General features: G+C 46.7%; 2 protein-coding genes across 2 annotated transcripts in view; one reads left to right on the forward strand and one right to left on the reverse strand.

Moving 5' to 3' along the window:
* Nucleotides 1–311: 311 nt before the first annotated feature.
* LOC106708036 (protein crumbs) overlaps nt 312–26,281 on the reverse strand; it is a 28,914-nt gene continuing 2,944 nt past the window's right edge. Inside the window, exons 2-44 of the mRNA XM_045686659.1 lie at nt 19,753–19,938; nt 17,607–17,818; nt 17,160–17,349; nt 16,971–17,067; nt 16,732–16,883; nt 16,524–16,643; nt 16,313–16,444; nt 16,078–16,220; nt 15,757–15,988; nt 15,603–15,674; nt 15,352–15,480; nt 14,631–14,752; nt 14,513–14,572; nt 14,363–14,437; nt 14,066–14,207; nt 10,080–10,187; nt 9,882–10,004; nt 9,657–9,805; nt 9,212–9,407; nt 8,881–9,070; nt 8,499–8,678; nt 8,179–8,401; nt 7,867–8,109; nt 7,542–7,754; nt 7,048–7,463; nt 6,825–6,966; nt 6,657–6,749; nt 6,154–6,447; nt 5,877–6,070; nt 5,684–5,788; nt 5,452–5,586; nt 5,177–5,370; nt 4,921–5,099; nt 4,692–4,775; nt 4,486–4,601; nt 4,101–4,245; nt 3,884–3,990; nt 3,608–3,801; nt 3,398–3,519; nt 3,145–3,310; nt 1,300–1,399; nt 980–1,208; nt 312–898 (exon numbers count right to left, since the gene is read on the reverse strand). Coding sequence (XP_045542615.1) covers nt 650–898; nt 980–1,208; nt 1,300–1,399; nt 3,145–3,310; nt 3,398–3,519; nt 3,608–3,801; nt 3,884–3,990; nt 4,101–4,245; nt 4,486–4,601; nt 4,692–4,775; nt 4,921–5,099; nt 5,177–5,370; nt 5,452–5,586; nt 5,684–5,788; nt 5,877–6,070; nt 6,154–6,447; nt 6,657–6,749; nt 6,825–6,966; nt 7,048–7,463; nt 7,542–7,754; nt 7,867–8,109; nt 8,179–8,401; nt 8,499–8,678; nt 8,881–9,070; nt 9,212–9,407; nt 9,657–9,805; nt 9,882–10,004; nt 10,080–10,187; nt 14,066–14,207; nt 14,363–14,437; nt 14,513–14,572; nt 14,631–14,752; nt 15,352–15,480; nt 15,603–15,674; nt 15,757–15,988; nt 16,078–16,220; nt 16,313–16,444; nt 16,524–16,643; nt 16,732–16,883; nt 16,971–17,067; nt 17,160–17,349; nt 17,607–17,818; nt 19,753–19,938 — 6,953 coding nt within the window. The 3' untranslated portion in view covers nt 312–649. The remainder of the gene's footprint in view (nt 899–979; nt 1,209–1,299; nt 1,400–3,144; nt 3,311–3,397; nt 3,520–3,607; nt 3,802–3,883; nt 3,991–4,100; nt 4,246–4,485; nt 4,602–4,691; nt 4,776–4,920; nt 5,100–5,176; nt 5,371–5,451; nt 5,587–5,683; nt 5,789–5,876; nt 6,071–6,153; nt 6,448–6,656; nt 6,750–6,824; nt 6,967–7,047; nt 7,464–7,541; nt 7,755–7,866; nt 8,110–8,178; nt 8,402–8,498; nt 8,679–8,880; nt 9,071–9,211; nt 9,408–9,656; nt 9,806–9,881; nt 10,005–10,079; nt 10,188–14,065; nt 14,208–14,362; nt 14,438–14,512; nt 14,573–14,630; nt 14,753–15,351; nt 15,481–15,602; nt 15,675–15,756; nt 15,989–16,077; nt 16,221–16,312; nt 16,445–16,523; nt 16,644–16,731; nt 16,884–16,970; nt 17,068–17,159; nt 17,350–17,606; nt 17,819–19,752; nt 19,939–26,281) is intronic.
* LOC106708481 (nitric oxide-associated protein 1) lies at nt 10,678–13,389 on the forward strand. Its single transcript, XM_045686542.1, has 4 exons — nt 10,678–10,726; nt 10,862–11,677; nt 11,911–12,028; nt 12,185–13,389. Exons 1-4 carry the CDS (start codon nt 10,689–10,691, stop codon nt 13,367–13,369), a joined length of 2,157 nt encoding a protein of 718 aa, XP_045542498.1. The 5' UTR covers nt 10,678–10,688; the 3' UTR covers nt 13,370–13,389.

Below are 26,281 nucleotides of genomic sequence, written 5' to 3' on the forward strand. Positions count from 1 at the left end.
CAAATATCACAAACAGAGTGAGCGGGTTAAAATTTACTAAAAACCTCACGTTATTAATGGACGACCTCTGAGATGTAAAGTGATGCGGGGTAAAGGGAGCAACACTTTACATCTTGCAACTGAATTATAATAACTTAGATTTATATTTTATTTAGACACAGGTACTTAGATCATAACATCAAGTTCCTTCACATAAATATACTTTCGATTCACTTATGATTACAATAAAATTAATTAGTCAAATGGAATCTGGCCAACCAGTGCACGGGACAGGCTGACGTCTTATATAAATTAAACGACCCCCTTTTTTGTTCACAAATCATACGTAACGAGTAATATCTATGAACATGTCCATTACATCATATAAAAAGGTACGAGAGGTGGAGCAAAGCGCGCGCGGGGCGGAGTCAGCCGACACCGCCCACTGCTGTACAACACACGCTTATTGGTAAAGGCTCAGCAGAAAAAACGCAAACTAATTAATACATTGTTAGGGTGTTTTTTTACATCATATCGACCACAAATCTCAAGAAAAGTCCACTTTAATACACTATGAGTTCTTCTTAGCGTCAAAGTAATTCTGATTGTCACTGCGTTATTCGACACAATTGACTACAAATAAATGTGTGTGAGAGGCGGCGCGGTGTAACTATATGAGCCGTTCCTCGGGCGGCGGCTTCAGCGCGTGGTGCATCATCTCCGCGCGAGGGTTGCAGTACTCCTGGCCGGAGGGCGAGTACGTGCCGCGCGTGGCCCGCTTGCGGCGCGCCTGAGCCGCCAGCGCAGCCCCCGCGCCCGCAGCCAGCGCCAGCGCCAGCAGCGCGCCCCCCACGCCCAGCGCCACGCGCGCCGCGCCCCCGCCCCCGCCGCCGCCCTCGAGACCCTCCTCGTCCAGCGCCTGCGGACAACACCACATCATCCTCCACATTGAGTACGAGAAATTCGGTATTATGTGGAGCGATGTGAAACGACAACGCACCTGCTGCGTACAGTTCTTGCCCGCCCAGCCCGCGCTGCAGTAGCACGTGTAGTCCACGTGCGCCCCGCAGCGCTGCTCGCATCGCCCGCCGTTCTCACACGGCCCCGCCGCGCCCGTCTCGCTCCTCGTCGACTCGTTGCCCGCCGCGCCCTCCGCGCCCTCCCATCTCGTATAGCACGGGTCGGGCAACTTGCACTCGTCGCCGCACAGACCCGGCGAGCACTCGCATCTGAACACATGACCAAACATCGCAGGTAGAGTTTGTGAAGCAGTGTGTGTGTGGGGGGGAGGAGGGGGGCGAGTGGGTCGCGGAGACTCACGTGTAGGAGCCGGGCAGGTTGCGGCAGCGGCCAGGCTCGCAGCGCACCAGGCCGGCCGCGCACTCGTCCACGTCCGTCTCGCAGCGCGCGCCCGTCCATCCTGCGAACACACAACATCACACTCAGCTCTCGCGCTTTGCTTTGCTTCATTACTTATACACGATGAAGTATATACGTCGAGTGACATTCATTTTATTTCATTAATTGTACATAAATAACATCAACAAATGAGTCACTTGACCCTCATTCTATACAATTACTGTAAAAACATGACTATAACTTAAAACCATGATAAACTTATTTTTATAACAAGTTATGTCCTGTGACTGCGGGCAGAATAAAAAAACTCAGTATACTTACTATACTAGACTACTGTTTATGTGTTATTTCAGACTAAGTTTACATCTGTGTCAAATTTGATAGGAACCATTGAGTCATTCCGGAGATACCTTTTAAGGATGTATGTTATCCATCTAAACTTTCGCATTTAAATTAGTAAGATAGTCATAACTGAGGTAACGATGTCAAATCGATATAAATACAATTTAACTGCAAGGAATTCGGAAGTGGGTTAGAACACAAAAACGGTTAAAAAAAATATCGTCTGCTGCGGCTCGTGACGGCGACACTCCAACGTCAGTGACGTGACAAAAACTATGACATTGTGTATGAAACGTAAACAAGGACACGATTTATTTAATACAAGATAACGTAATCACTGAACACCTTCACTTGTCTTAAATATTTAAACATATCACTTGTACACATTGTATGTATATTGTACATCGGACAGCGGTATCTAGTAATATCTATAAAACAACACACCAAATTAATAAAGCACCTGAAAAATAATTTAATTGAACCTGTGCATTCTTATGTAAGAATGTGAAAATTGAAATAAAAGAAATTAAAAAAAATGTAAAAAATCAAAGTAATCGGTCGGCGCGTACCCAGCAGCAGGAGGAGGGCGACGGCGTGTCGCATGCCGCCGACACCCTCACACGGACCTCACGCGCACTCACTGCGCACTCACTGCGCACACTGCGCACTCACTGCACAATACACACTAAGACACTTGGCACTTGCCGCGCTGCGCAGACTACACTGGGCGCGCCCTCGCCGCAGCAAGCAGCCACTCGCCGCCGGCCAGTGATTCACCAACCGCGAGGATATTTGTGTCGGCCGTTTCCTCGAGCTCCCCCCCCCCCAAGTGTCGCACACAATGAGATCACTCTCGTTGAATTATTAGAGAATAGATCAGGTCGCGGCATCGCTAAACTATTATCCTTTGTAAGAAACTGCCGACGTCAGCGTGTGTCATCTCACCAATAATCAGTCATCCATTATTATATGTAGCGACTACTTTCAAACGAATCAAAACCGTTGATAACTACAAAAACTGAACCACAGTCGAATAATGGAAACTTAAAAGATTCAACATGACATCTATTGTAATAACAGAAAACATAAAAACACTTGAATGGCCATTAAATATAAACAACGCGGGTCAAATATCAATAATGTGTAAGAGGTAGATTTATAACACAACATATTTTAATAAAATATAATAAAGCATCAAGTTTGAGCAGCACTGGCGGCGATATCTCGCTATCAGCTGATTGCGCGCGATATCGCCGCCGCCGCTCTCTTATCGCACGATACGCTATTGATGTCCTCGACGTCACATAACTTATTTTTACTTTCTCACCGACAATGTTTGTTGTCAGCTTGTATGTAATTTTTCCCACGTTTTAGTAAATGGACAAAACGAATAAATATTAACTCTTTAAACGTAGAAATAATACAGCTATTAAAAAATGATGATGTATGTATGTATGTACAGACCGGTGCCGGTGCAGTCGCAGAGGAAGTGTCCGCGGCGGTCGAGACAGCGCCCGTTGTGCAAACAGGCCCCGCCCACACCCCCACCTGCCCCGCCCGCCCCGCACTCATCCCGCGCAGTCTCGCACAGCCTCCCGCTGTACCCCTCCTCGCACTCGCAGTACGGCGGCTGTACGACATACACACACACAAACATGCAGTCAAACAGAGAATACATTGAGTGAGGTCTATGCGGAACTACTGCAGCGAGTGTTACATTGGCCTCGACGAGGCAGCGTCCGTGTCGGCAGGACTCCACCTCGCAGAAGGCCAGCTCGCAGTGCACGCCCTGGTAGCCCTCGAAGCAGTCGCAGGTGTAGTTGTTGCCCGTCGGCGGGTCTGCGGACAGAGGGCGCAGGGCGCGGGTCATTCGCCGGCCGGACGCGGCGGGGGGCGGGGGGTGGGTGTGCGCATGAGGGGTGCTCACCGGGCGGCAGGTCGCGGCAGGCGGCGCGCGCGGGGGCGCAGGGGGCGTGCGCACAGCCGCGCTCGCGGGGGGTGTGACAGCGCACGCCGCGCCACTCCGCGCCGCACTCGCACTGGAAGGCGCCGGGCAGGTCCAGACACGTGCCGCCGTTCTCACACGGCGAGGACGAGCACTCGTCCACGTCCACAGAGCACCTGCACGACAACGCCGCGTCAGAAGGCGGGGGGGAGTGGGGGGGATATGGCAGATACAATACGAGTGAAGGCGCATGCTCACAGTTCGCCCTCGAAGCCCTCGGGACAGAGGCAGGTGTATGAGGCCACGCCGTCCTTGCACGTGGCGCCGTTCTGACACTGGTGCGTCTCACACTCGTCCACGTCGATCTGTCACAACTCTCACATCATTACACTCCGCTAATAAAGTCTACTTGAAATACAATAACCAAATTTGTATTACAAAAATAGTTAATATATGAGTGGTACGACGTCGTTACCTCGCAGTAGTCGCCGGCGTACCCTGGCGGGCAGGCGCAGGCGTAGGAGCTGCGCACGTCTGCGCAGTGTCCGCCGCGCTGACAGTCCTGCTCCAGACACAGCACGCAGCCCACGCCCTGCGCCGCGCCCCACGCACGACCAGACCTACAGCGACATGACATTACACATCGTGTACATTACAAATAGACACCATGAACGAAAATATACATTTTGGCTCGCAAGTTATGGCCGAGTAGGTCTTTAACTTAAATATGTACCTACTGATTATGTGCCTAAATGAGAATTTATTTTGTGGCGATTACTTTTATTATTATACCAAAGTGTTTGTGAGTGTGAGTGTGGTGGAGAATGGGGGGGGGGGGTGGTGGGCGTGTTGGTACTCACAGCAAGGCGTAGTACGGCTGGCGCGCTAGCAACGAGGCGGCCGCGCCCACGAACAACTCCTCCTCGCTGAAGAAGGGCAACAGCAGCTCCCCCACGTGCACCGCGCCCAGGCAGCCCTACACACACACATACACGCACATTTTAGTACATATAATTAAGTAACATTTATCATTAAAAATATTCAAATAATCAACAATCGAGCTCACTTTGAAGTACTCGCCGACGAGGTTGTCTACGATGAGGTCATCACCCTCCGCGTACTCCCACACAGCCTCTGTACCGCTCTCCGCCTGCACCGCACAATGTCAGCGTGAGTCATACAATTATATTACATTGTGCTTTGTTATTGAAAGCGTTTCATTAACTGATAACATTTCATTTCAATTTTCTCCACGTATACAACAAATGTTATAAATGTAGAAAGAAGGCGCTCACTAGTGCAGTGGTGGAGGTGGGAGTGGTGGGCGAGGCGAGGGCGGCGGAGGGCGCGGCTCGCGTGCGGCGCACCCCGCCCAGCTGCAGCTCGCCCTCCAGCATGAGCCGCTGCCACGCCGCAACGTCTATCGGCGCCGAGAACCCGACCTCCTCCTCTCCCTCGGTTTCCAAGAACGCACCTGCAGACGGAAACCTTCAGAAGCGTCCGGTCGACCACAACGATAGTACCTCAAGTTGGTCAAAGTGGAGAACGTACCGGTGATGTGTCCGTCGGCGAGGCGCAGACGCAGCGTGCCCCACTGCAGGTGGTTCCGGCGCGCGCGCATGCGGCGCAGCGCCGGCAGCCCGCCGCCCAGCCGCCACTGCACCGCCACCTGCTCCTTGAACGCGCCCACGCTGAACCACGACTCCCCCAGCTCGGCGTGGAACAACGTGCCGCCCGTCTTGCTCCTGACATCACACAAAGGTACAGCGTGCGAGTGTCGCGAGCGGCGGAGTGCAGCAGCTCGCGGCTGGGGGTGAGCGACGTACCTGTAGGTGATGGTGAGGGAGCGCGGCGGTGCGGGGTGCTCCGCGGCGCGCTCGGGGAATGCGGGCGGGACGCGCAGCCGGTAGCTCAGCGTCGTGTTGGCGCCGTCGAAGGTCGCGTTGGACACGCACTCGTACCTGCGACCACACATACACACACGCGATCACAATCGAACGACGGTACAAAGAATACGCGTTCTTTGCGTGAATGTTTTGCGTCAAAGCGACCACTTACCCGCCATCGAGGTTGCGGCAGTGCGAGTTGAGCGGACAGCCCTGCAGCTGACAGAACTCCACCTCCGCGCACTGCTTGCCCTTGTAGCCGCGGGGACACGCGCACCTGTCATCGCACACCTCACCAGTTAGAGTGTTGCCGGGGGGCAGTGGGGCGGGGCAGTGGGGCGGGGCGGTGGGGCGGGGGCACTCACGTGTAGTCGTTCCATGTGAGGGAGCAGGAGGCGTTGTGCAGACAAGGGCGCGAGGCGCACGCGTCGTCCGACACCACGCCACGCATCACCCCGCTGCCCGAGAACGACACCTCGCCGAAGGAGGGCGGCAGCTGCAGACCCTCCGCCTTCAGCGGGAAGAACTCCACCACCCACACGCTCTCGCCGTTGGACACCTGCACCACACACACGAATACAACACGACCGCGTGATGCTTTCTGTGAGTTTATGTGAATATAATGTATAAGTAATATCCTACCTGAACATCTTGTATGACGCCTTTGAAGTAATCTGGGTCATCGTCCTGCTGAGGGAGGGTCGGAGGCTCCGAGCTGGAGGGGGTGGGCGGCGGCGGGGAGGAGGGCGGGGCGGGCGGGGCGCCGGGGCCGGGCGGACTGTCGCCGGGCGCCGCGAGGGTGGGGCCGGGGGCGGGCGCTGCGGACGAGGGCAGCGGTGAGATGGGCGCAGCCACGAGCGCAGCTGCCACGGGCGGCGCGGGGGTCGTATCCGCTACCGGCTGCGGCAGGGGCGGTGGCCCGCCCAGGTACAGCACCTGTGCAAAGGAAATCACCGATGATTGTAGTTCAATGTGACTCGACATATTTTTATCTCAGCCTTTTCAGAGAAAACGAGAGAGACGACAATATGTTTTCTTATGAAAGTGTCGGAGACGGAAAGCCACGGTTACGCATTCTTCATCAGGTTACTGAGTGAAATAAACGCGTCGGGTCAACTTGTGATGTGAGAGCGCGAGGTACCGACCTGCGCGTCGAGCTGCCGTGCGGCCGAGATCGACTTGCGGAAGTACTCGGTGCCGTTCAACTTCACCTGCACCAACGTGGAGTTCCTCACCACCTGCACGAAAAGGCACAAGTTTTAACAAACTATCAGTGTTTTTGCATCAGCATCACTTGGATGACGAGCGCCGACCTCGATGAGATGCAGGTAGCCGTTGTCCAGGCGCGTGCCGCCCACCGTGTAGTTCTCCGGCGTGAGGTTGAAGCGCAGGTGCAGCAGCAGCTCGCCGCCGTTCAGCGACGCGCCCACCCGCGTCTCCTCCGGCTGCCCGTCCCTGGGACGCCGCATTCGGTTAAAATAAATACTACGTACGGATGTATCGTAACAAAAAGAAAGCACAGTGAAAGTCGGTCACCTGGGCACGGAGCCGAGGTAGAAGATCTGTCCGGTGGGCTTACGCGTGCGAATGAACATGGAGATGTCGAGGGCCGCGCGCACAGCTCGGCGCGCGGCGGGGGAGACGCGCACGCGCACGGTCTCGCGGCGCGGCGCCGCCTCGTGCGCGAAGGTGGCGGGCGTGAAGGCGTACTGGCAGGTGGCGCCGAGGTGCGGGCGCGGGCAGGTGCACACGAAGCTGCTCCACGCGTCCTCGCACGCGCCGCCCGACTGGCACGGGTTGGGCTCGCACTGCGCCACGCGCGGGCACGACGCCAGCACGCCGTGCAGCTCGGCGCGCGCGCCCTCCTCCTCCTCCTCCTCCTCCCCGCCCGCGACCTGCGTCTCCTCGGTCGTCGCCTCCGAAGACGTGGCGTTGGAATCCTCCGGTAGCACCTACAAAGCAGACGGAGAGTAAAGCGGTGTGCTTGCGGTCGGGCGCGAGACGAGGCGGAGGTGAGGAAAGCGGCGCACCCACTGCCCGTTGACGACGACGTCCTGGAAGCAGCCGACGAAGTAGTTGGGGCCGTGCGTGAGCGTGGCGTAGGAGGAGCCGGCGGTGCCGAGCCGCGTCGACGGGAACGAGGTGACGGACGCGTTGAACGCCTCGTTCTGGCTGATGGGGTAGATGGTCTGCTCCTCGTTGGCGGCCAGCACCAGGTGAGACGAGTTGATGGTCACGAACACCTGCGCGCACACGATATGCCCATGTCTTTATACATTGCACTGATTACGCTCGAGTGCAGCTCCAGGAGACATACGAGATATCGTAACGACTGTAATGAGATGTATCGGCCACCTTTTGCCAGTTGCTGTCGTTGAGGCCGGAGCCGATGAAGACTCCCTCCCACTTGTTGAGCAGCGAGGAGTGCAGGTTGAGGCGGCCGCTGGACAGCTCGAGGAAGAAGTAGGTGAGGCCGCGGCCCATGGCCAGCAGCCCGTTGCCCAGCGTGGTCTTGAAGCGGAACGAGATGTCGTAGCCCTCCTCGCGCGACGTGTGCACCTCCGCGTAGCTGCTGTTCTCCAGCGACATGGTGGTTATCTGCACAAAGACACGACACTGGTATTCCGGGCCCGAAGCGGAGACGTGTGCGGGTGGAGGGTGGCGGACCTTCTCGCAGGTGGTGCCGTAGTGTCCGGGCGTGCAGGAGCAGTTGAAGCGGTGCTCGGTCTCGCGGCGCAGCCAGGGCAGGCAGGTGCCGTGGTTGCGACAGGGCTGGTCTCGGCAGCCCTCCAGCACCACGGAGCAGTTGCGGCCGCCCCAGCCCGCGTCGCAGGCGCAGTAGTAGGAGGCGCGCAGGTCGTAGCAGCGCCCGTGCGCGCACGGCTTGTACCTGCGCCCACGCAATCCACGTTATAGTAGCACGGCTGCGTGTGCCGCGTGTGCCGCGTGCCTCGCCGAGAGAGCGAGCGGTGTCCGGTGTCCCGTACCTGAGGCACTCGTCGATCTCCTGGTCGCAGTGCACGCCCTCGAAGCCGGGCGAGCAGAGGCAGCTGTAGCCGCCGACGCCGTCCAGACACTTGCCGTGGCGACAGGGCGAGGAGGCGCACTCGTCCACGTTCACCTCGCAGCGTGCTCCCTCAGTGCCCGCCACGCACACGCACTCGAACCTGCGACATTACCCACCTCTATACTACATGATCACAAATTACAGTACCATTTTGACGCTAACTTTTTCACAATATACTAAATCTTTTACTAACTACGAGTTAATTGATACACACTTAATATTATCTGAGATAATATTAAGTGTATTATTTGAAGAAAAATAAAGGGCCAAGACGAGCGAAGCGAAAGAAATTGGTCGGGTACCCGCTGGCGTTGTCGAAGGAGAAGGGCTGGTAGAAGTGGTCGGGCAGCAGCATGTGGGGCTGCGGGCCCAGCAGCAGCGGCGGGGCGTCGGGGGCCCGGTACAGGCTGGCGTTGCTGCGCTCCAGGCAGATCCCCTCGTACTTGCACGGCTCGCCCTCGCACTCGTTTATGTCCACCTCGCAGTTCTTGCCTGAACATGGAAACCTCTATTGCACACTTCTAACCAGCATACCACCTTAACTTAAATATGGAGAACTGCGGTCGGCCCTCGCACTTTGAGGCACCTTCACAACACAAATACGCATGCATGCGGTGTTCGTGCGACACAAACCGGTGTATCCAGCATGGCAGGCGCAATGGTAGTCGTTGAGGTCGTCGAGACAGGTGCCGCCATTGCGACATGGCTGCTGCGCGCACTCGTCGATGTTGAGCTCGCAGTCGGCGCCCTCGTATCCGGTGCCGGCGCACTCGCACGTGTAGTGGTTGAGGGCGTCGGCGCAGCGCCCGCCGTGCTGACAAGGCTGCGACTGCAACACGCACGGACCTTCGCTAAAAGACTCTACCAGAATATCTTCCCCGACAACTCTACAACTGTAACGGTCGCTCAATCATCTGAAGTAGGCACGGGACGCAGGTAGACAACGATGGGAAATTAAAATCCGGATAACTTGCAATTAACAGGAGCATGCAGTACTTCCATCTATGTCTCTAATGTAATATTAAAATGTTATAAATGTGTATAATGTATATAATGTTTAAAAAAAAAAGTACAGTACCTTACAATCGTCGATATCAATTTCACAATTGGGTCCGGTGAGGCCGTCTTGACAGACGCACGAGTAACTGGCGACGCCATCGACACAAGTGGACCCGGCAGCGCAAGGGTTATTCTCACATTCGTTTATATTTATTGAACAATCTTTGCCTGAAATTTAAAATTATTTTTAGCATTTACTTTTCTACAACTATTTAAATGCAGACAATGAAATATTATGACTTACCATCGAAGCCGTCCATACAAGTGCATTCGTAATTATTCTCTAAGTTCTGACAAGTGCCGCCGTTCTTACAAGGCGAGGAAAGACATTCATCGATATCTTGTTCGCAACTATCACCAGTGTATCCTTAAATTTACGATTATAATTAAAATAACATTTTCATTAGAGTCTAACAACTTAAATAACAGTGACATGAATTACCTGGCTTACAATAACACTGATATGATCCCGGAACATTTACACAAACACCGTTGTTACATATCTTAGGCATCAGTGAACATTCATCCTTATCCGATTCACAGAACCTTCCTAAAAATAAAATACAACATTTATTTATTTAATAAACCATATTTAATTAACAAACTTTCAGACCAATTAACGAAACAGACCGTTAATTAAAACAAATAAAAATATATTCAATAAATTATGCATCGGTATAATATTAACAGTACTGGATAAACGAAGAGGCTTAATTACAAAAATAAAAACCATTGAAGTTAATATTAGTCACACCGCATAACACATCGTTTGCACAAGTGATTTAAATCCGCTAGTGTACTTGTGTTATTGTATACTAATTATATTTTATCGCTTTGAAGCGAAACGTGAGTAAAGTTACAAAATTTATGAATAGTATGCCACCTAATTATCGTTATTTGTTGAAAAATATGCGAATAGATAAATTAAATAAAACGACACTTCATTTACATTAAAAGAATTTGCAACCGGAAAAACCGGCAACACAGTCACGAGTCACGTTACACAATGACACGGACATCACTATAAACGTCACGCCAACGCCAAGACATCATGCGTCAAAGTCAAAACTATTTGTGTAATAACAAAAAGTAACAATAAAATGTTTATCGATTTATTTTCTCTTAATTATAAATGTAAACGAAAGTAAATGAAGTGAATAAAGATTAAATACAAGTTTTTAAGAAAACTTAAAGTATGACGTATACGATGCGGAAATTTTTTAGGTTATACCAAAATCAAAGTGTTATAAGAATTCGCGTAAATCAGTTTGTGAGAAAAAGAAGTGCTAAAGTTAATGAAGAAATTGAAAAAACTGTATCAAGTTCAAGTTTTAATAATCTTCTCGTAGAATATAGGGATAAAATAAAATTCAATTCTTATCTGGAAAGAGAGAAATTAGATTTAGGTTATTACAGATTTTACGTGAAATCGTTAAAAAAAGCAGAGCAGATTGCAGCTAAAAACTTTAAAGAAAAGTCATTGCCGCCCCTACCCGTATCATTAAAGTATATCGATAATAATAAATTATTGTGTGATAATATTGAAGTGGATGCTTCCACAGAAGAAAAAACATTTCAACTCCCTTTCTCAAATCTGACAAATATAAACATTTCCCCAGATAATCAAGACACTACTAAACAAACTCGAATCAATTCAAAAAATGAGTTAACAAAAGATTTTGATCGCTCAAATATAAATAGATGGATGACCAATTATGAACATTTTGATGATAGTAAACTGAATGCCGTTGAAGACTTAGAGGATGATGACATAGATGGATTAGAGTGGTGTAAGAACTACGGAACTCCCGACCCAAAGGTAGGCATTAGTCGAGTGCCATGTGGAGGCTGTGGGGCTCTGTTGCACTGCAGTGACCCTGCCATACCAGGATATTTGCCCAGTGAGATCATTAAAGGCCGTACAGATGAAGATTTAAAAAACATAGAGTGTCAACGATGTCACTTCCTAAAAGAGTATAACATAGCATTAGATGTGACTGTACAGCCTGAGGAATATGAAAATCTTCTACAAAATATTAGGTAAGAGGCTGAACATTTTTTAACTCATAAACTAATTGTTATTTAATAATTATTTCTAGGTACTGTTGTATCGAGAGGTTCTAATTCTAATGATGATTTGTGAGCATATGATATTATATCCTAAAAATTAAAGCTGTTAACAAATTATTTTGATATTTGGGCTTTTATCAAACATGTACGATAACCAAATTAATAATTTCATACAATATTCTTGAATAATATTTTGTGTGCAGAAATGTCAAATCCTTAGTCCTGCTGATGGTGGATCTGCTGGACTTCCCATGCTCCATCTGGCCGGGTATTGTTGACATCATTGGCACTCAGAGACCTCTCATTGTTGTCGCTAACAAGGTATCAAACTATACTATACCTATATATCCTTTTATTGACGTTTTCATTTTAAAAGAACTTTTTATGTTATTAGATAGTTGTAATAACTACTATCTTAATAAATATTTCATTTTTTTACACTATATATTTTTACGAAATGTATAAATTTTTTTATAGGTTGATCTCCTGCCTGGTGATAGTGTGGGCTATCTCAAGCGAGTCAAAGAATGTCTTATGAGGGAACTTAACAAAACAACATTAAGCAATGCCAACATCAAACACATCAGTCTTATTTCTGCAAAGACGGGCTACGGAGTTGAGGAGTTGATATCAGCCATGTTCAAACTATGGATGTATAAGGGTGATGTGTTCCTCGTGGGCTGCACCAACGTTGGCAAAAGTACGCTGTTCAATGCCCTTCTGCAGTCTGATTACTGCAAGGTACATGCTGTGGATATTGTAAAAAGAGCTACTGTCAGCAGGTGGCCGGGGACTACATTGAATTTGTTGAAATTTCCTATAAATAGACCTTCCGGATGGAAAATACAACAAAGATATCAGAGGTTAAAGGCTGAAGCTAAAGCTCTTAAACTTGAAAATGAAATAAGGAGGGGCCAAGTGAAAGGTAAAATATTTAATGAAGCACCATCACTGATTGGTCACATCGGAAGAACCTTTGCTATGCCATTGACAGATGACAGCATTGACCAAAAACAACCCATTGACATCCTGGATGATAAGCATGAGCTATTTGTTAACAGCAAATGGTTCTATGACACACCTGGTGTAATACATCCAGATCAGGTGCTATCTCTGCTGAGCACTGAAGAATTATTGATGACAATACCAAAGAGTATAGTAAGACCTCAAACTTACTACCTGCATCCGGGCTATACTTTGTTCATAGCCGGTCTGGCACGCATGGACTTTGTAGATTGCTCCGAGCCCTGTAGATTCACCATATTCTGTTCGGAACACCTTCCAATAACAGTTGTAAAGACTGAAGATGCAGATGAATTGTATGAGAAATTTTTAGGTACAGATTTATTTGCCGTACCCACAGGTGGTACAGAAAGAATAAAAAACTGGCCCGGTTTGAAAATGGGAAAAGATATCCTGGAATTTACAGGACAAGGACCAAAATTGTGTTGCGGAGACATAGTTTTGTCTTCAATTGGATGGATTTCTATAACTGGCAAGTACAAGTCAGTATGTAAAGTTGCTGGCTGGACGCCCGGCGCACGAGGTATATACAAGCGGGAACCCTCACTGTTGCCTTACTCGATCAATTTGAAAGGCAAACGAATCCGCGACACACCCGCTTACAAAGTAGGAAAGGTATACTCTGATGAAAATAGTTAATAGATTTATTTCAGGCAAACAATGAATATTTGCATTTAATTAATAAAGTAATACAAATAAAGATTTTAGTTTTACTTAATTGTTCAAACGACATGATATTTTGACTATTATTTTGTGTTATTTGTGAAGGCATTGCATTTATTCTTGTGAAATTGTTAGACAAATTTCATATAATTGAAAAATATTATATTATCAATTTGTAATCCCATTTTTATTTTATTATTTGCAAAAATAAAAGGACCATCAATTCTATAAAAACATCTCACTGATCTCTCGTGTTGTTATTCACGGTTTTACATAAACTACATTCTAGAATGTGAGGTCCGAGGTATAACGATACCAAAATTGTGGATCGATTATTATTAAAATCCAGTTTTGACACGGGTTATTGAAATCACGTCTTATTTATACCTATAGTAAAAATTCTGCCTTGAACAGCATTTATAAAAGGTTAACTTTTATTTTTTTATAGCAAATAATTAAAATAATACCAAAATGTACTTATATATTTAAAAATACACCAATCAAATATTACTGCGTACATTGATTTGAATTTTTTCAGACAAGCCTTGCTATATAAATTCTTAAAACATGTATTATGCCTAATTGTGATTTTGGGTTCTATATTACAATTAAATCCTGTGTCGGGAAGAAACGGAAAATCTTTCCGAATCACTTACTTCATGTGGTACTAACCTGTGTAGCCGGCGGGGCACTGGCAGCTGAAGAGGCCGGTGTCCAGCGCCAGGCAGGTGCCGTTGTGGCAGGGGGAGGAGGCGCACGCGGACTCCGCCCCCGGCGCCGCGCAGCGCCACGCCCCGCCCTGCTCCACGCACTCCTGCACAAGCGCACCGCCTCTCAGTCTGACCCTCGCGTGCCCACACTTTCACTACTTCACTTCGACATATTTATATTACTGTGTCTCAAAACTTGATGGAATGTTTACACGTTACAAATGAGATGAATTTAAAAGTAATATGTAGGTACCTGTGCGGAGCGGTGCGGGCAGCCGAGCGCGCGGCAGTCCAGAGGCAGGTCGCACTGCGCCCCGCCGTACCCGGGCCGGCACTCGCAGCCCGAGGGGGGCACGCAGCTGCCTCCGTTGAGGCAGGCCCGAGTGCACTCCCCCGCCCCCGCCCCCACCTGCACGTCACAGCGCGCCCCGCCCCACCCCGCCTCGCACTCGCACCGGAACCCGCCCGGCTGATGTCACACAGTACATACTTAGTACATACACCGGAAAGCGGCCATTCTGTATTGCTAAGATAATGCTTACCAGGTCCCTGCAGGCGGTGGCGTGGGCGCAGGGCGCCGAGACGCAGCGCTCCGCCTTCAGCTCCGAGAGCGCCTTGCCCGCCGCCGTCGCCAGCTCGCAGTACACGCCTGCGCACACGCAACTCACACGCGTTATCATCTCTGTATTGTATCGCATTGTATAGTAACGACAAACTAAATACACCGACATTCGACAACATCTAATGCATTACACGGACGATTCCACTCAAATAAATAACTAATATATTACTAAAACTATCTGCTAACAAATACATTCATTATTACGTTTCAAAGTCATTCCATGAAGATATTACGATGATTAAAGTGGGTAACAAAAACACGGACAAAGAAAGCTCAACATCGATCCAGCGACAGAGAAAAACGAAGACATGCCAAAATGACTCAATCGATCGATCTATTTGCACATCAATATAAATTGTATTTCAAAACAATGAAAGCGGTACATCTGAGAGGCAAACACTGCAATGCAATATGCCGCACTAACTATTGTGCTCTGCGGCCGCCGCTCCCAAAACAAAAAAAATACTTCAACCCCTTTGCTGTTACACCCTCTGCAAAAGGAATACATTTATTTATATATTTAACTAGGATTTGACACATGTTTAAGTATTAATGTTTTGATTACGTCTGTTTGATCAGTACTGTGCCTGCGTGTGTGTGTGTGTGTGTGGGGGGGGGAGAGTTACCTTTGTACCCCGGGGCGCAGGTGCAGTTGATGCGGTCTGCGAGACGCGTGCAGGTGGCGCCGTTGAGACATACGCCCGCCTCGCACGCGCCCGCCGCCGCCGTGCAGTTGGGCGCGCGCCCCGGCAAACCTGCGCACAAGCCTCTCATATTATACCGCTCTCTACATACACTCTCTACACGTTATAAAGTATTATAAAAGTACATCTGTCTATAATTCAGCATTCAATTGAAACGTAGAGTGAATATGTACCGTAGTATCCGAGATCGCAGACGCAGATGACCTGCTTGGTGACCATCACTCCCGCCACCATGCCGGGTAGACCTGTGTTTCGAGTCATAAGTAAGCATCAATATGTTACTCGTTAACTTGGACCAGCAAAAAGTATGACATATATATGATATACCCAGGGAGTGGGCGTCGCGGCAGTGCGAGTGTGGCGGGCACTGGAGGTCGGCGCAGGCGGGGGGCTGCGGGGCCGGGGCGGGCGCGGCGGGCGGCGGCGTGCTGGCGGCCAGCGGCGCGTCACACAGCGGCGGCGCCCAGCCCCGCGCGCACACGCATCTGTACCCCGCCCCGCCGCTCTCCTCCACGCACGCGCCGCCCGCACCGCACGGCCCGGATGCGCACGCAGACATCTGCACAAAGGAAACATTTGCTCAGTTATCCATCCGGCTACAAGTTCACAAACGTTTAAAAAAGAAAACAGGTGGAAACACGTTCGGACCTTCTGGCACTGGTCGCCGGTGTATCCGGGCAGACAGGCGCACACGTAGCTGCCGTACGTGTCGTAGCACACGCCGTGTCCGCACACGCCGCGCTCCTCCTCGCACTCGTTCACGTTCACCTCGCACCGCGGCCCGCCGTACCCTGTCGATCATAAATTCATTATAACATTTTGAAACTGTTCCGGAAGCATACAGGTGCGGTCGTTGCATCGAGCGAGGGTGCGCGAGACAGACCGGTGCCGCTGCAGTCGCAGGTGTAGTCGTCGACGGCGTCGAGACAGCGGCCGCCGTTGAGGCAGGCGACGCCGGCGACGCCCGCGGCCGCGCACTCGTCCACGTCCGTCTCGCAGTTGCGGCCCGTGTACCCTGCGCAAAGTGCGACACATGCGTCATTAGTGAACCCGGAGCTGGATGTGGGGGGGTCAGTGTGAGCGCGGGCAGGTACCGGGCGGGCAGGCGCACACGTAGACGTCGGCGCCGGGCGGCACGCTGCAGCTGCCGTTGTTGCGGCACGGGCCCGCCACGCACTGCGGGTCCAGCGACACCTCCAGCTCGCAATACTTTCCTGTGTAACGATCGCATATTTTGTGTATAAAATAAAGAACTAATGCAGATTATTGACTAAAATGTATTAGACAATGTGTGGGGCTGACCGTGGTATCCGGGCGTGCAGAGACACATGTAGTCGCCGCGCGCGTCCTCCAGACAGCGCGCGGCGTGCCGGCAGGGCGCCGAGGCGCACGGGTCGCCCGCGTCCACCTCGCAGTTGTTGCCCGTGTAGCGCGCGCTGCAGTGACACTCGTACCTGCACAAACACACATACACACACCGAGTAAATACCACGAGATAAAACATTTTAAGCTATCACTATGCATATTATACTGAAAGAGACCTGTCGTGGCGAGAGATGCAGGTGCCGTGGCGCATACAGGGCTCGTTATAGCAGTGATCTTTGGGCGGAATGCGCAGCACATCTTTCCTGTCGATGCCTGCAACAATAATATAAATATAATTAAGAGGGAAACCAAGAAAAATAACATAAAAAATTGTATAAGATTATTATTGCGCGTTTTTGTGTTACATTGGTCGGTGGTGAGGGGGCAGTTTCCGAAGAGCACGTTGTGGTCCTGCGCGTGCTGCGCGTGGAACTCGAGCTGCGGCCCCTCGTGCATGCATCCGCTGAACAGGTTGCCCACGAGCAGCACGGCGCCGCCCGCCTCCAGCGCGCCCGGGCTCAGCAGCTCCGGGTTCCACGTCACGTTCGATATCACCTGCCACAGCGAGGCGGAGTCATGATGACGTCACAATGTCGCTACGACTACATTGAGATTCAATTAAAGGATATCACGGTATCTTAATGAGTCAACGTAATCTTATACCGCTCGACTGGACAACAACAAAGGTCTATTGAATCTGCATCGATTTAAATTTGTGATAGTTTTTTAAAGGGTAATGATTGTAAAGACTACTTTTTCTTGACGAATTTTAAAGATTAATTTTTAAAGACCAATGGACCGGCTCGAGTCACCTGTGTGTCCTTATCGACCTCGAGAAGGAGGGACAGAGGCTCGGGGCGGTAGCGCAGCGCGACCCAGTGCCAGCGGTTGTCGAGCGTCTCCTGCGGCAGGCCCACTTCGCGCTGCGGCTGACCCGGCCGCGCCCACGACACCACCACCTGCTCGAACAGCGCCGTCACGTGCAGCGTGTACCCCTCGAACCGTTGCGAAAACAGCTCCCCGCCTGCAACGCGACACACCGCTGCTGAACCTCGCCTCACTTTGTCATTAATGATAGTTACAATATCATGCTCTAAAGGAAGCTGGCACTACTACACCATACCGATTTTATTTTCGTTACCCATATTATGAGTGCTCGCGTGGAAACGTCACCGATTTATCTTAACGAGTTATGAAATCCATAAAAATAACATTGTTTCACTTTTTTTTTTAATTTTTGAAACATTGCAGCGAACATTTGTGACAATCTACATCTACTAAATTTGTATTAAATATCGGGCGTAAATTAAACCTAAATTCTCTTACTAATCTTACTAATTATATAAATGCGAAGGTTTAGATAGATGGATGAATGTTTTTTTAGATAGTATCTCCGGAACAGCTCAATGGATCTTGGTGTAATTAGAGCTCAGATGTAAAACATAGTCTGTTAATTCCAAGCGGACCGAGTCGCGGGCGACAGCTAGTATTGACATAAATGGCGATACGTAGGCGCTTTTGTTAGCTGCATGTGTTTACATGATACGACCGAATCAATGATTTGTAAATAAACAAGCAACAAGTTATTGCAACAGGCAGGGGTGGGAGCTTGTCTCAACACATTTGGGATCGTAAAGGTTTAAAGGTGGTACGCATATTACATACACTTTAAAACTGAATCAGAAAAAGATTTGCATCCTTTTCTCTTGATTTGTTAATCAAAATGTATAAGAAAGTGTTGAGCAGTAATAAAAAAAACTAAATGAGTCGCCGCGGTGCTTACGGTCGCGCCGGGCATCGGGAGCAGGCTCGGCCCCCAAAAACCCGTGACGGCCGGCACATGCGCGCTGCCGCCGACGCCGCGCTGTCACCGCCGCCGCCGCCCCACAGTCTCGTGACCGTTGCTCACTGTTGCTACATGACTTTATATATGCATTCGGAGTCGACGCTTTTTTTTCTTTTTTGTCATCGTCTACTATGAGTTTTTGAAGTTAAGACGACAGCTATCCATAATTATAAGAAATGTCTTTTAAATAACTGTTACAATTTAGTTATGAATTAATTCAACCTACAACTTGAGTAAATGAATGGCATGCGGCTAATAATTGACAAACATTCCGATAAAAAATGAAAGTTTTAGCCTTGTATTACAACGGTTATGGATAGCGTCTAATCACTGATTGATGTTTATTTGATGACGTGTTCATTAACGGTAAACCTTGTTATCTGCATATACACAATACCGGGAATCAAACTGAACACAATTGTTAACTATTTTGTTTGCGAGCAGCAGGCGGTAGCTGCGGCGGCGGCGGCGGTGCACTGAGTCACTGACCTGCCGCAATCGCACACACGCGGCGGCGGCGGCGGCGGCGGCACAGCAGACAGAAGACATCAGCGAGAGCGCGCCGGCCGCCGGGCGCAGTCAGGCCGAGTGCAATCAATACTCTCGTCCTCGGCAATCAATCGTCCGTGCAATGCGCTTTACTTTTGTGTAATATTTACAAGTACGGTCATCTATGCAAACCTCGCCTCTTGCGTCTCGTAATTCGAGTGATACAAGATAGACGAATAGACTAAATATTCGCAACGTCAACGCAAGTGTCGACGCAAATGTGTCATTAAATGTAATTACAATCCTTCACTGAACAGTGACCGGCCGGCGGCGGCGGCGGCGGACGCTCGGTATGTCTCGCGAATACGACTCAATCATTCATCATGAATAATAATCATTAATAGTGATTCAAACGCAGAAAAATCATTGAGCGTGTAATATACCGCATGTTATGTTATCAATGACAACATTAGTTTTACTTTTTCATGTAATACTACGCTAGGATTTTCAGATACTAAATGTTAATCTAGATACTAAAAATATTAGATTTCCGTATTTAAATAAGAATGTAGAAAAGTTCAACATGAATTTTGAAGTCGGCTCTATATCTGTCGGTTACCCACCGACGCATGTGCGGAAGCTGAGACCGACGAGCTGCTTGAGGGAGATGGGGCGTGCCAGGCGGATGTAGGAGCTGCCGTTGAAGTAGGCCTCGGGGCGCGCGGAGGGGCCGGCGGGCGCCGCGGCCTGCACCCCCGCGCTCGCCGCCGCCCATGCCCCCAGGCACACCCACAGCCACACGTAGCGACCTGCAACAATAGGCGATAGCATTATCGCATTATATGATATATCTTTACAAACAATATTGCTGATCGATTTTTGCTTCCAATCAATACTAAATTGGATATAAAAATGTTACAATTGGAGGAAAAATAAACCAAAAACATATTATGTATTGATGACAAGCACCTGCAAAAAAAGCTGAACATTTCTTTTTATAATAAAAAATGGATGAATGGATGGAAATGGATGAATGGAAATTTATAATAAAAAATCGACACTTTGAGGTATATGTCTCCTTGAAGGTTCTCTTATATCCGATGACCCATTGCAATCTAAATACTTCGAGATACCACAATAAATAATTTTGCATATTGTTCGCTATTATAATATTTATTTACTTCTAAAGTCCGCTGACCTGTACGATTGCCTGCGAGAAAAACTTTCACCGCAACTTAGCTAATCAACGTTAGTGGTACCTATCTGTTGACCGACACGTGTCGTATAACATCAAGAGATTATCTAACCGAGTGCAGGCACGGGTAGGGGGGGTGGTCGGTGACTCAGCGCAGGCTGGTCTGTTTGGCGACCGGTTACTATTGTTGCCCAACTTACATGTTCGCTATTATATTATCAATCTACTGGACTCATAATACACTGTTGCAATGCATCATATTAATCATTTTGAAAACTATATCAGAAATAACATATTTTATGGCACTGTTTTGTAAGTTAGGCGCAAGACATGCTATAAGTAAACAATAGGTTATTGCATTGTTGGATTGTTACACCCACTTTGCATACTAATTCAAGGACAAGGTACCTATATAACTTTAACGGCACACTGAAGTCACACCGACACGACAGGTCGTGTGCACATTGCAATGCGTGTCGCGTCTCATGTTTGGTGATGGTGCGAGGCGCTTCCTTGTCACTCGCTATTCAATGTCAACGTCAGAGTACTTTGACACTGGCCGGAATCCTATAACTTTATGATTCATTAAAACTATCAAGGCTCTTGGCGCACAACAGATAGCTCCTAGACGGTAGTCATATGATCGGTTATTTGGTCTTATATTTTTACCCTTAGATCCTACAAATTATCCGCAAAGTTATTCTTTAATAACTTGGTGCGTCTAGGCTCGTCTATTTACATATCGGATTGGTACATCACCCGTCTAATGTCGCCATGTTGTAATCACATCGCATTGTTGCGTTTAGAACAGTAGTGTGATGTAAGCACAACATGTTTAACTAAACGCATAAGTTCGTATACGAAAACTGCATCAATGATTGAATGATTTATAAACTTGCATCATTAGTCAGCATAACGGCAATTTATCTAGTAATTTTAAGGTAATTACACAAGTATGGCTGTTGGTGGGTGCGATGCATAAAAAGCGATAGCGACTAGCAAGTATGCGATGTAGTAACGTAACATACTTCAGTAAACTGTGTACATGAGATGCTGGGCAAAGGCATGAAGAAAGAAAGTAACAAGATACTTTTACATTGCACAGGTTTAAAAAAAAAACATTGCACAGTATATTATATTGCGGGAAAATGCAATAAAAAAGCGCAGTTAGACAGCGTGTCGTTATAACATACATACATAGCAATGAAGTACCCTTCACATTCTTTTACAGTCACTCTTGTACAACAGACATGTGACCGAGGAGCACAAACAGTTAATCTAATCCAATTTACGTTAACATTACGTTAGCATATTAACGATTATAAAATTTAAATCACAATTCGATAGTTTCTACAATACCAGTATCCCATTCTACATCATTTGTGATTTAAATCTTACTAACATTATAAATGCAAATGTTTGGATGGATGTTTGTTTGAAGGTATCTCCGCAACGGCTCAACAGATCTTGATGAAATTTGGTACAGATGTAAAACATAGTCTGGAAGAACACATAAGCTACTTATTAAGTGTTTTGGGAGGATGGTGTCGTGGGCGACAGCTAGTCTTATATATATGTCCATTGAAGTTTTAACATTTACGTAGGTATGTTAAGTGCATTCTTGTTATAAATAACCATAGTAAATCGTACTTCCTTGGCATGGCAGTCGTAGGCAATCAATATCATTTCTATGGTTTTACGTTGACGTCAATTATTGTGTCGCTAGCATATTACAATGTATGTGAGGAATTCAGTGTTCACGTTTTTTAATTCATAGACAAAACCAAGTGTGTAAAGTGCGTGGTGGATTCGTCTACACTCAGCCAGCAAAAACGAATAGTTTTCCACATTCAACTTATAAGAACTCAATCAATGGATGAATAAGTAATGTATAAAACACAACAACTACTAAGTTTAAGTTGCACTTGATAATTAAAAAGCTATATTAGTTAATATTGGGTAGTGACGGCACGGCGCGTGCTTGAAGCGTGACGTCACGCGCTGACTCACCGCCAGGTATACCCGCGCCCCTGCACCGGGAATCGCACCTTTAGTTTCGGAAAGTCCTGCGGCCGCGGCACCGTGCGAGCCACATTATTCATCGTACACAGTACGTATCTCTAGCGACCGTTATTTTTTATTTTCGACGCTCAAAACTCAAACGATTTTTTAATGAATGGCGAAGGTTTTTTCACTTTGTCGATTCTTTTACTACGAAACACTCACTACTCGAAAATATAAAATACAAGTGCATTCAAAAATAGATTTCGAGAATAATTTCGAAATATTAAATTAAATTCTAATAATTGTTTTGGTTAATTTTCAAGTAATCATGCTGTAGGTAAAATATTTAATTTTCTAATACATACAACTTAAAGGAGCCGTCTTGATGGCATTTATATTACAAATTTATTTACATAATATATTCCCAGGGAACCATTCTTTATAGTTCACTTTATTATCAGTGAGAAATAACGGAAGCAACAGACATAAATAAATGACAGAAATAATAGTAGTAACCGCTATAACACCGGGCCAGAACACTTTGCGGGACTATACTTTTATAGCAAATTATATATTATAGCTATCGCCCGCGACTCTGTCCGCGCGAAATAAAAAAACGTAATAAGTAGTCTATGTGTTCTTCCAGACTATATTCTACATCTGTGCCAAATTTCATCAAGATCCCATGAACTGTTCCTAAGATACCTTCAAACAAACATCCATCCATCCATCCAAACATTCGCATTTATAATATAAGTAAGATTGAAGTATTTCAGTTAACTAAAAGTCTGTGTTGTATTAGTTTTTCAAACAATCTATTTAGAAGCCGCTAGTTTCGAGTGCACACAGCTCTTGTATAAAGCAATGTTTATATATATAACACGATTGTTGTTATGTTTACATGTACTCGTAACTAACATTTGTCTCAACATCACTCCATTTCTCTTCGTGCATTTGTTTGTATAACTATAAATTATGACAACAATAATTCTTGATCATTGACTTTTAGCTATTAAAAAAATGACGTAGCGAAGACAGCATATTAGTACTTGTATCATAAAAGAATAAATTTTACAAAAGTTAAACTTTCCAACTTTGCACGTTTAATATTCTTTGGCTTTCGTATTCGTATCGACTTAAATAGTACACAAATTTTAAATAGGAATACAATAGTAATGTTCAAATCTCAAAAAAGTATCAGCTAAGCACGTAGATGATGGCGTCGCGCACATGTCACGTATGGTGAACGATCAAGGTGGCCTTGTTGCTGCCGACACAAACATCTCGCTGACTCATCACTTGACGGATATGCTAAAAGCCTTTAAATTGGTGCTAGTACTGTTCCAAACAACTTCATTATTACAAGTACACACAAAGATGAAGGCGCGTGCCGCTACTACAGTATGTTACAATGATATATTACAAATAGTGAACTTAGATTCCTCCACTTTCTCTGAAACGTGATAAGTCATTTGACTGACACCAAAATTTAATCGACTGCCAAGGTTATTGTTCCATATTTATAAGCTCATAAAGCCGTTTTACCGTCATAAAACCTCAACTAATGCTATACAGAAGCTAATTCGTGACAGTGGGACAAATCAAAGAGCATGGCGAACCATACAGCGGGTACAACAACGAAAAGCGCTAATAATAATGCGAGAAACAATAGTGCCGCTGTACCATGCCTAGAGATCGCTTTGCTCTCAGAGGCCATTACAACAATAGCCAGTAAGAGAAATTCGACGAACGGCTCGAGGGACAAAATGAAGCGATTTACATTTTGTTAATTTTACGAAATTGAAACTTGACCCAATGACCCGGTGCGATCCTGTCTTGTTCCTGTAGAGGAACTATACCTTTTACAGTTTTAATAAATAACAATAACACATTGACAATTTCTAAAACCTTGCTGAATAATTTCCTAGAAAGACTATTGCCTCGATCGGTATCATTTGTCGGTACCCGATCTAATGCAGGAACTGTTGTAAATGTTTCGGTTTACAAAATGTATAGTTAGCTTCCGCTGGATCTTGTGTTGTGAGTCAAACAATTGAGGGTAACGGTAGTGGGCGGTGCCGTTGCGGGCGGCCATTGCTGCGACCGCCGTCGCCAATTTGCTCCGCTACCTGCGGCAACACAGCCGGTGCTTTGCCGGTGCTTTGCCGCCTCCATACCAAGCCGTTCTCAATTATGAAAACTTTAGCTATGTATATATATTACTATGTCTAACCTAATAGCAATATTCATACAGTCTTCAGTACTTACTGCCGTGGTCGTTGCTCAACAAACTTAATGCACTGCTTACTGTATATATACATTAACTACTTCACGAAAATATATGCTACCAGTTTTAAGTGTATTTATAACAAAGCTGAGTTAGAACACAACCCTACAAACAGTCAAACTTTGCTTGTATATTACTTAAAAAATACCGCAATGACAGATATTTACATTTTTACGTACATAATATTTTCTTAGCGGCGTATTTCTGAATAAAAAATTTGTTTCGAATTCTCACAGTTTTATGAAGCGAACTCACTTACATTAAGAATAACGGATAAATAAAACTGTGGGAAAACTAACGACCAGGAAAAGAGTTTGCATATCTGTGAAACGTAAAAAAATGCTGATGATTATAAGTGGAATAACTTTTACCGCTTACGTACAAAACTAACTGCTACGTTTTTGACGGGCATTTTTATCGTTCACCACAAAGTTACAATAATTTGAAGCAATGTTTCAAACCGGGGTCGAGTGTTATTGCTCGTTTGACTTGCGCCAATTGAAGATAAAATGTTTAAAACTCAAGTAAATTATCAAATAAACAGTTTTATGAAATTATGTTTAAACGCTGTGGCTGCATCAATCTGCGAAGTTCTTTGCTATACATCGCGAAAATGCCTTCTTTTGGAAAGAACTTCATATGTAATTAGATAATCATGTAGTTAAATCGGTACTACAATGACGTATGTGAGATTATGTACGAATAGCTCTCTACATATTAATTGCGCCTGAGTAGATACGTAAGCTGCGTCTTTCCTTTGTTGCCCCACTACCCTACCTAAAGACTGGAAACAATCCCCTGTTCCTCTAGACTTATATGACATGTCTTCCTTTCTCGTCTACCATTGGACCTTGTTAGGTCTCTCTTGCTTTCTCTAGAGATGATCAACACAGACAAGTTAACCGTATACGAGAAAGTCCGGTTGCACTGACTGGGCCGACTGACCCGTGAACTGTGACGGCCGGCGCTCGGGTCGCGTGTACTCGGCCTTACTTAAGTAAGTTTTGATGTCTAATGTAAAATCGACAACTGTTTTCAATGTGAAGAGCCTTTTAAAACTTCGCTATTCAATGAGCTGAGTCAATAATAAAAAGCATACAGATTGTTACCATTAACGGTTAAAGATGCAAACACAGTATGATTGCCAAAAATATGAGTCACACGTGGGGTAAGCAGAATTTCTGCCTCATATACGTACAGTTACATCAGTCGATTCGGGTCAAATAAATGTTTAAAAAGCAATACAATTTGTTGCAGATAGCGAGTACCTACGCCACGAATAGCAATACTCAAGGATTACGACAAAAAATAAAGGTTAATGGGCAAAGACATTTTAGTTCAAGGAGATGTCACAAAAAATTAAGATTTTCGGTAAAGACAACTTTTTCATTTTAAACGATAAAAAAAAGATTCTACGATTTTAAGAGCACTTGTTACTGTTATATGAAACTGTGGCACGCAACTGTGCAATGTTGACGTTTGAAAAATGGTTTAATGTACCATAATATCTCGTATAAACAATATAACTTTTACTGTGTCTTACTCCATTTGGTTTCCCCACAGTAAAGTTCCTGCCAGTGGAACAGACGGGGTGTAGGATCGAGCCACTAGTAGCCACGTTATTATAACAACGTCTGACATGTCACAAGAATGTATGATTAATGTA

The sequence above is a fragment of the Papilio machaon genome, chromosome 3, assembly GCF_912999745.1.
Source record: "Papilio machaon chromosome 3, ilPapMach1.1, whole genome shotgun sequence".
Lineage (NCBI taxonomy): Eukaryota > Metazoa > Arthropoda > Insecta > Lepidoptera > Papilionidae > Papilio > Papilio machaon.

Excerpts from the sequence above, each read along its gene's own strand:
- LOC106708481 (XM_045686542.1), top strand. The coding sequence starts at position 10,689 with ATGCGTCAAAGTCAAAACTATTTGTGTAATAACAAAAA. Across the intron at positions 11,678-11,910 it reads AATCTTCTACAAAATATTAG|AAATGTCAAATCCTTAGTCC; the intron begins GTAAGAGGCTGA and ends TTTTGTGTGCAG. Across the intron at positions 12,029-12,184 it reads TCATTGTTGTCGCTAACAAG|GTTGATCTCCTGCCTGGTGA; the intron begins GTATCAAACTAT and ends ATTTTTTTATAG.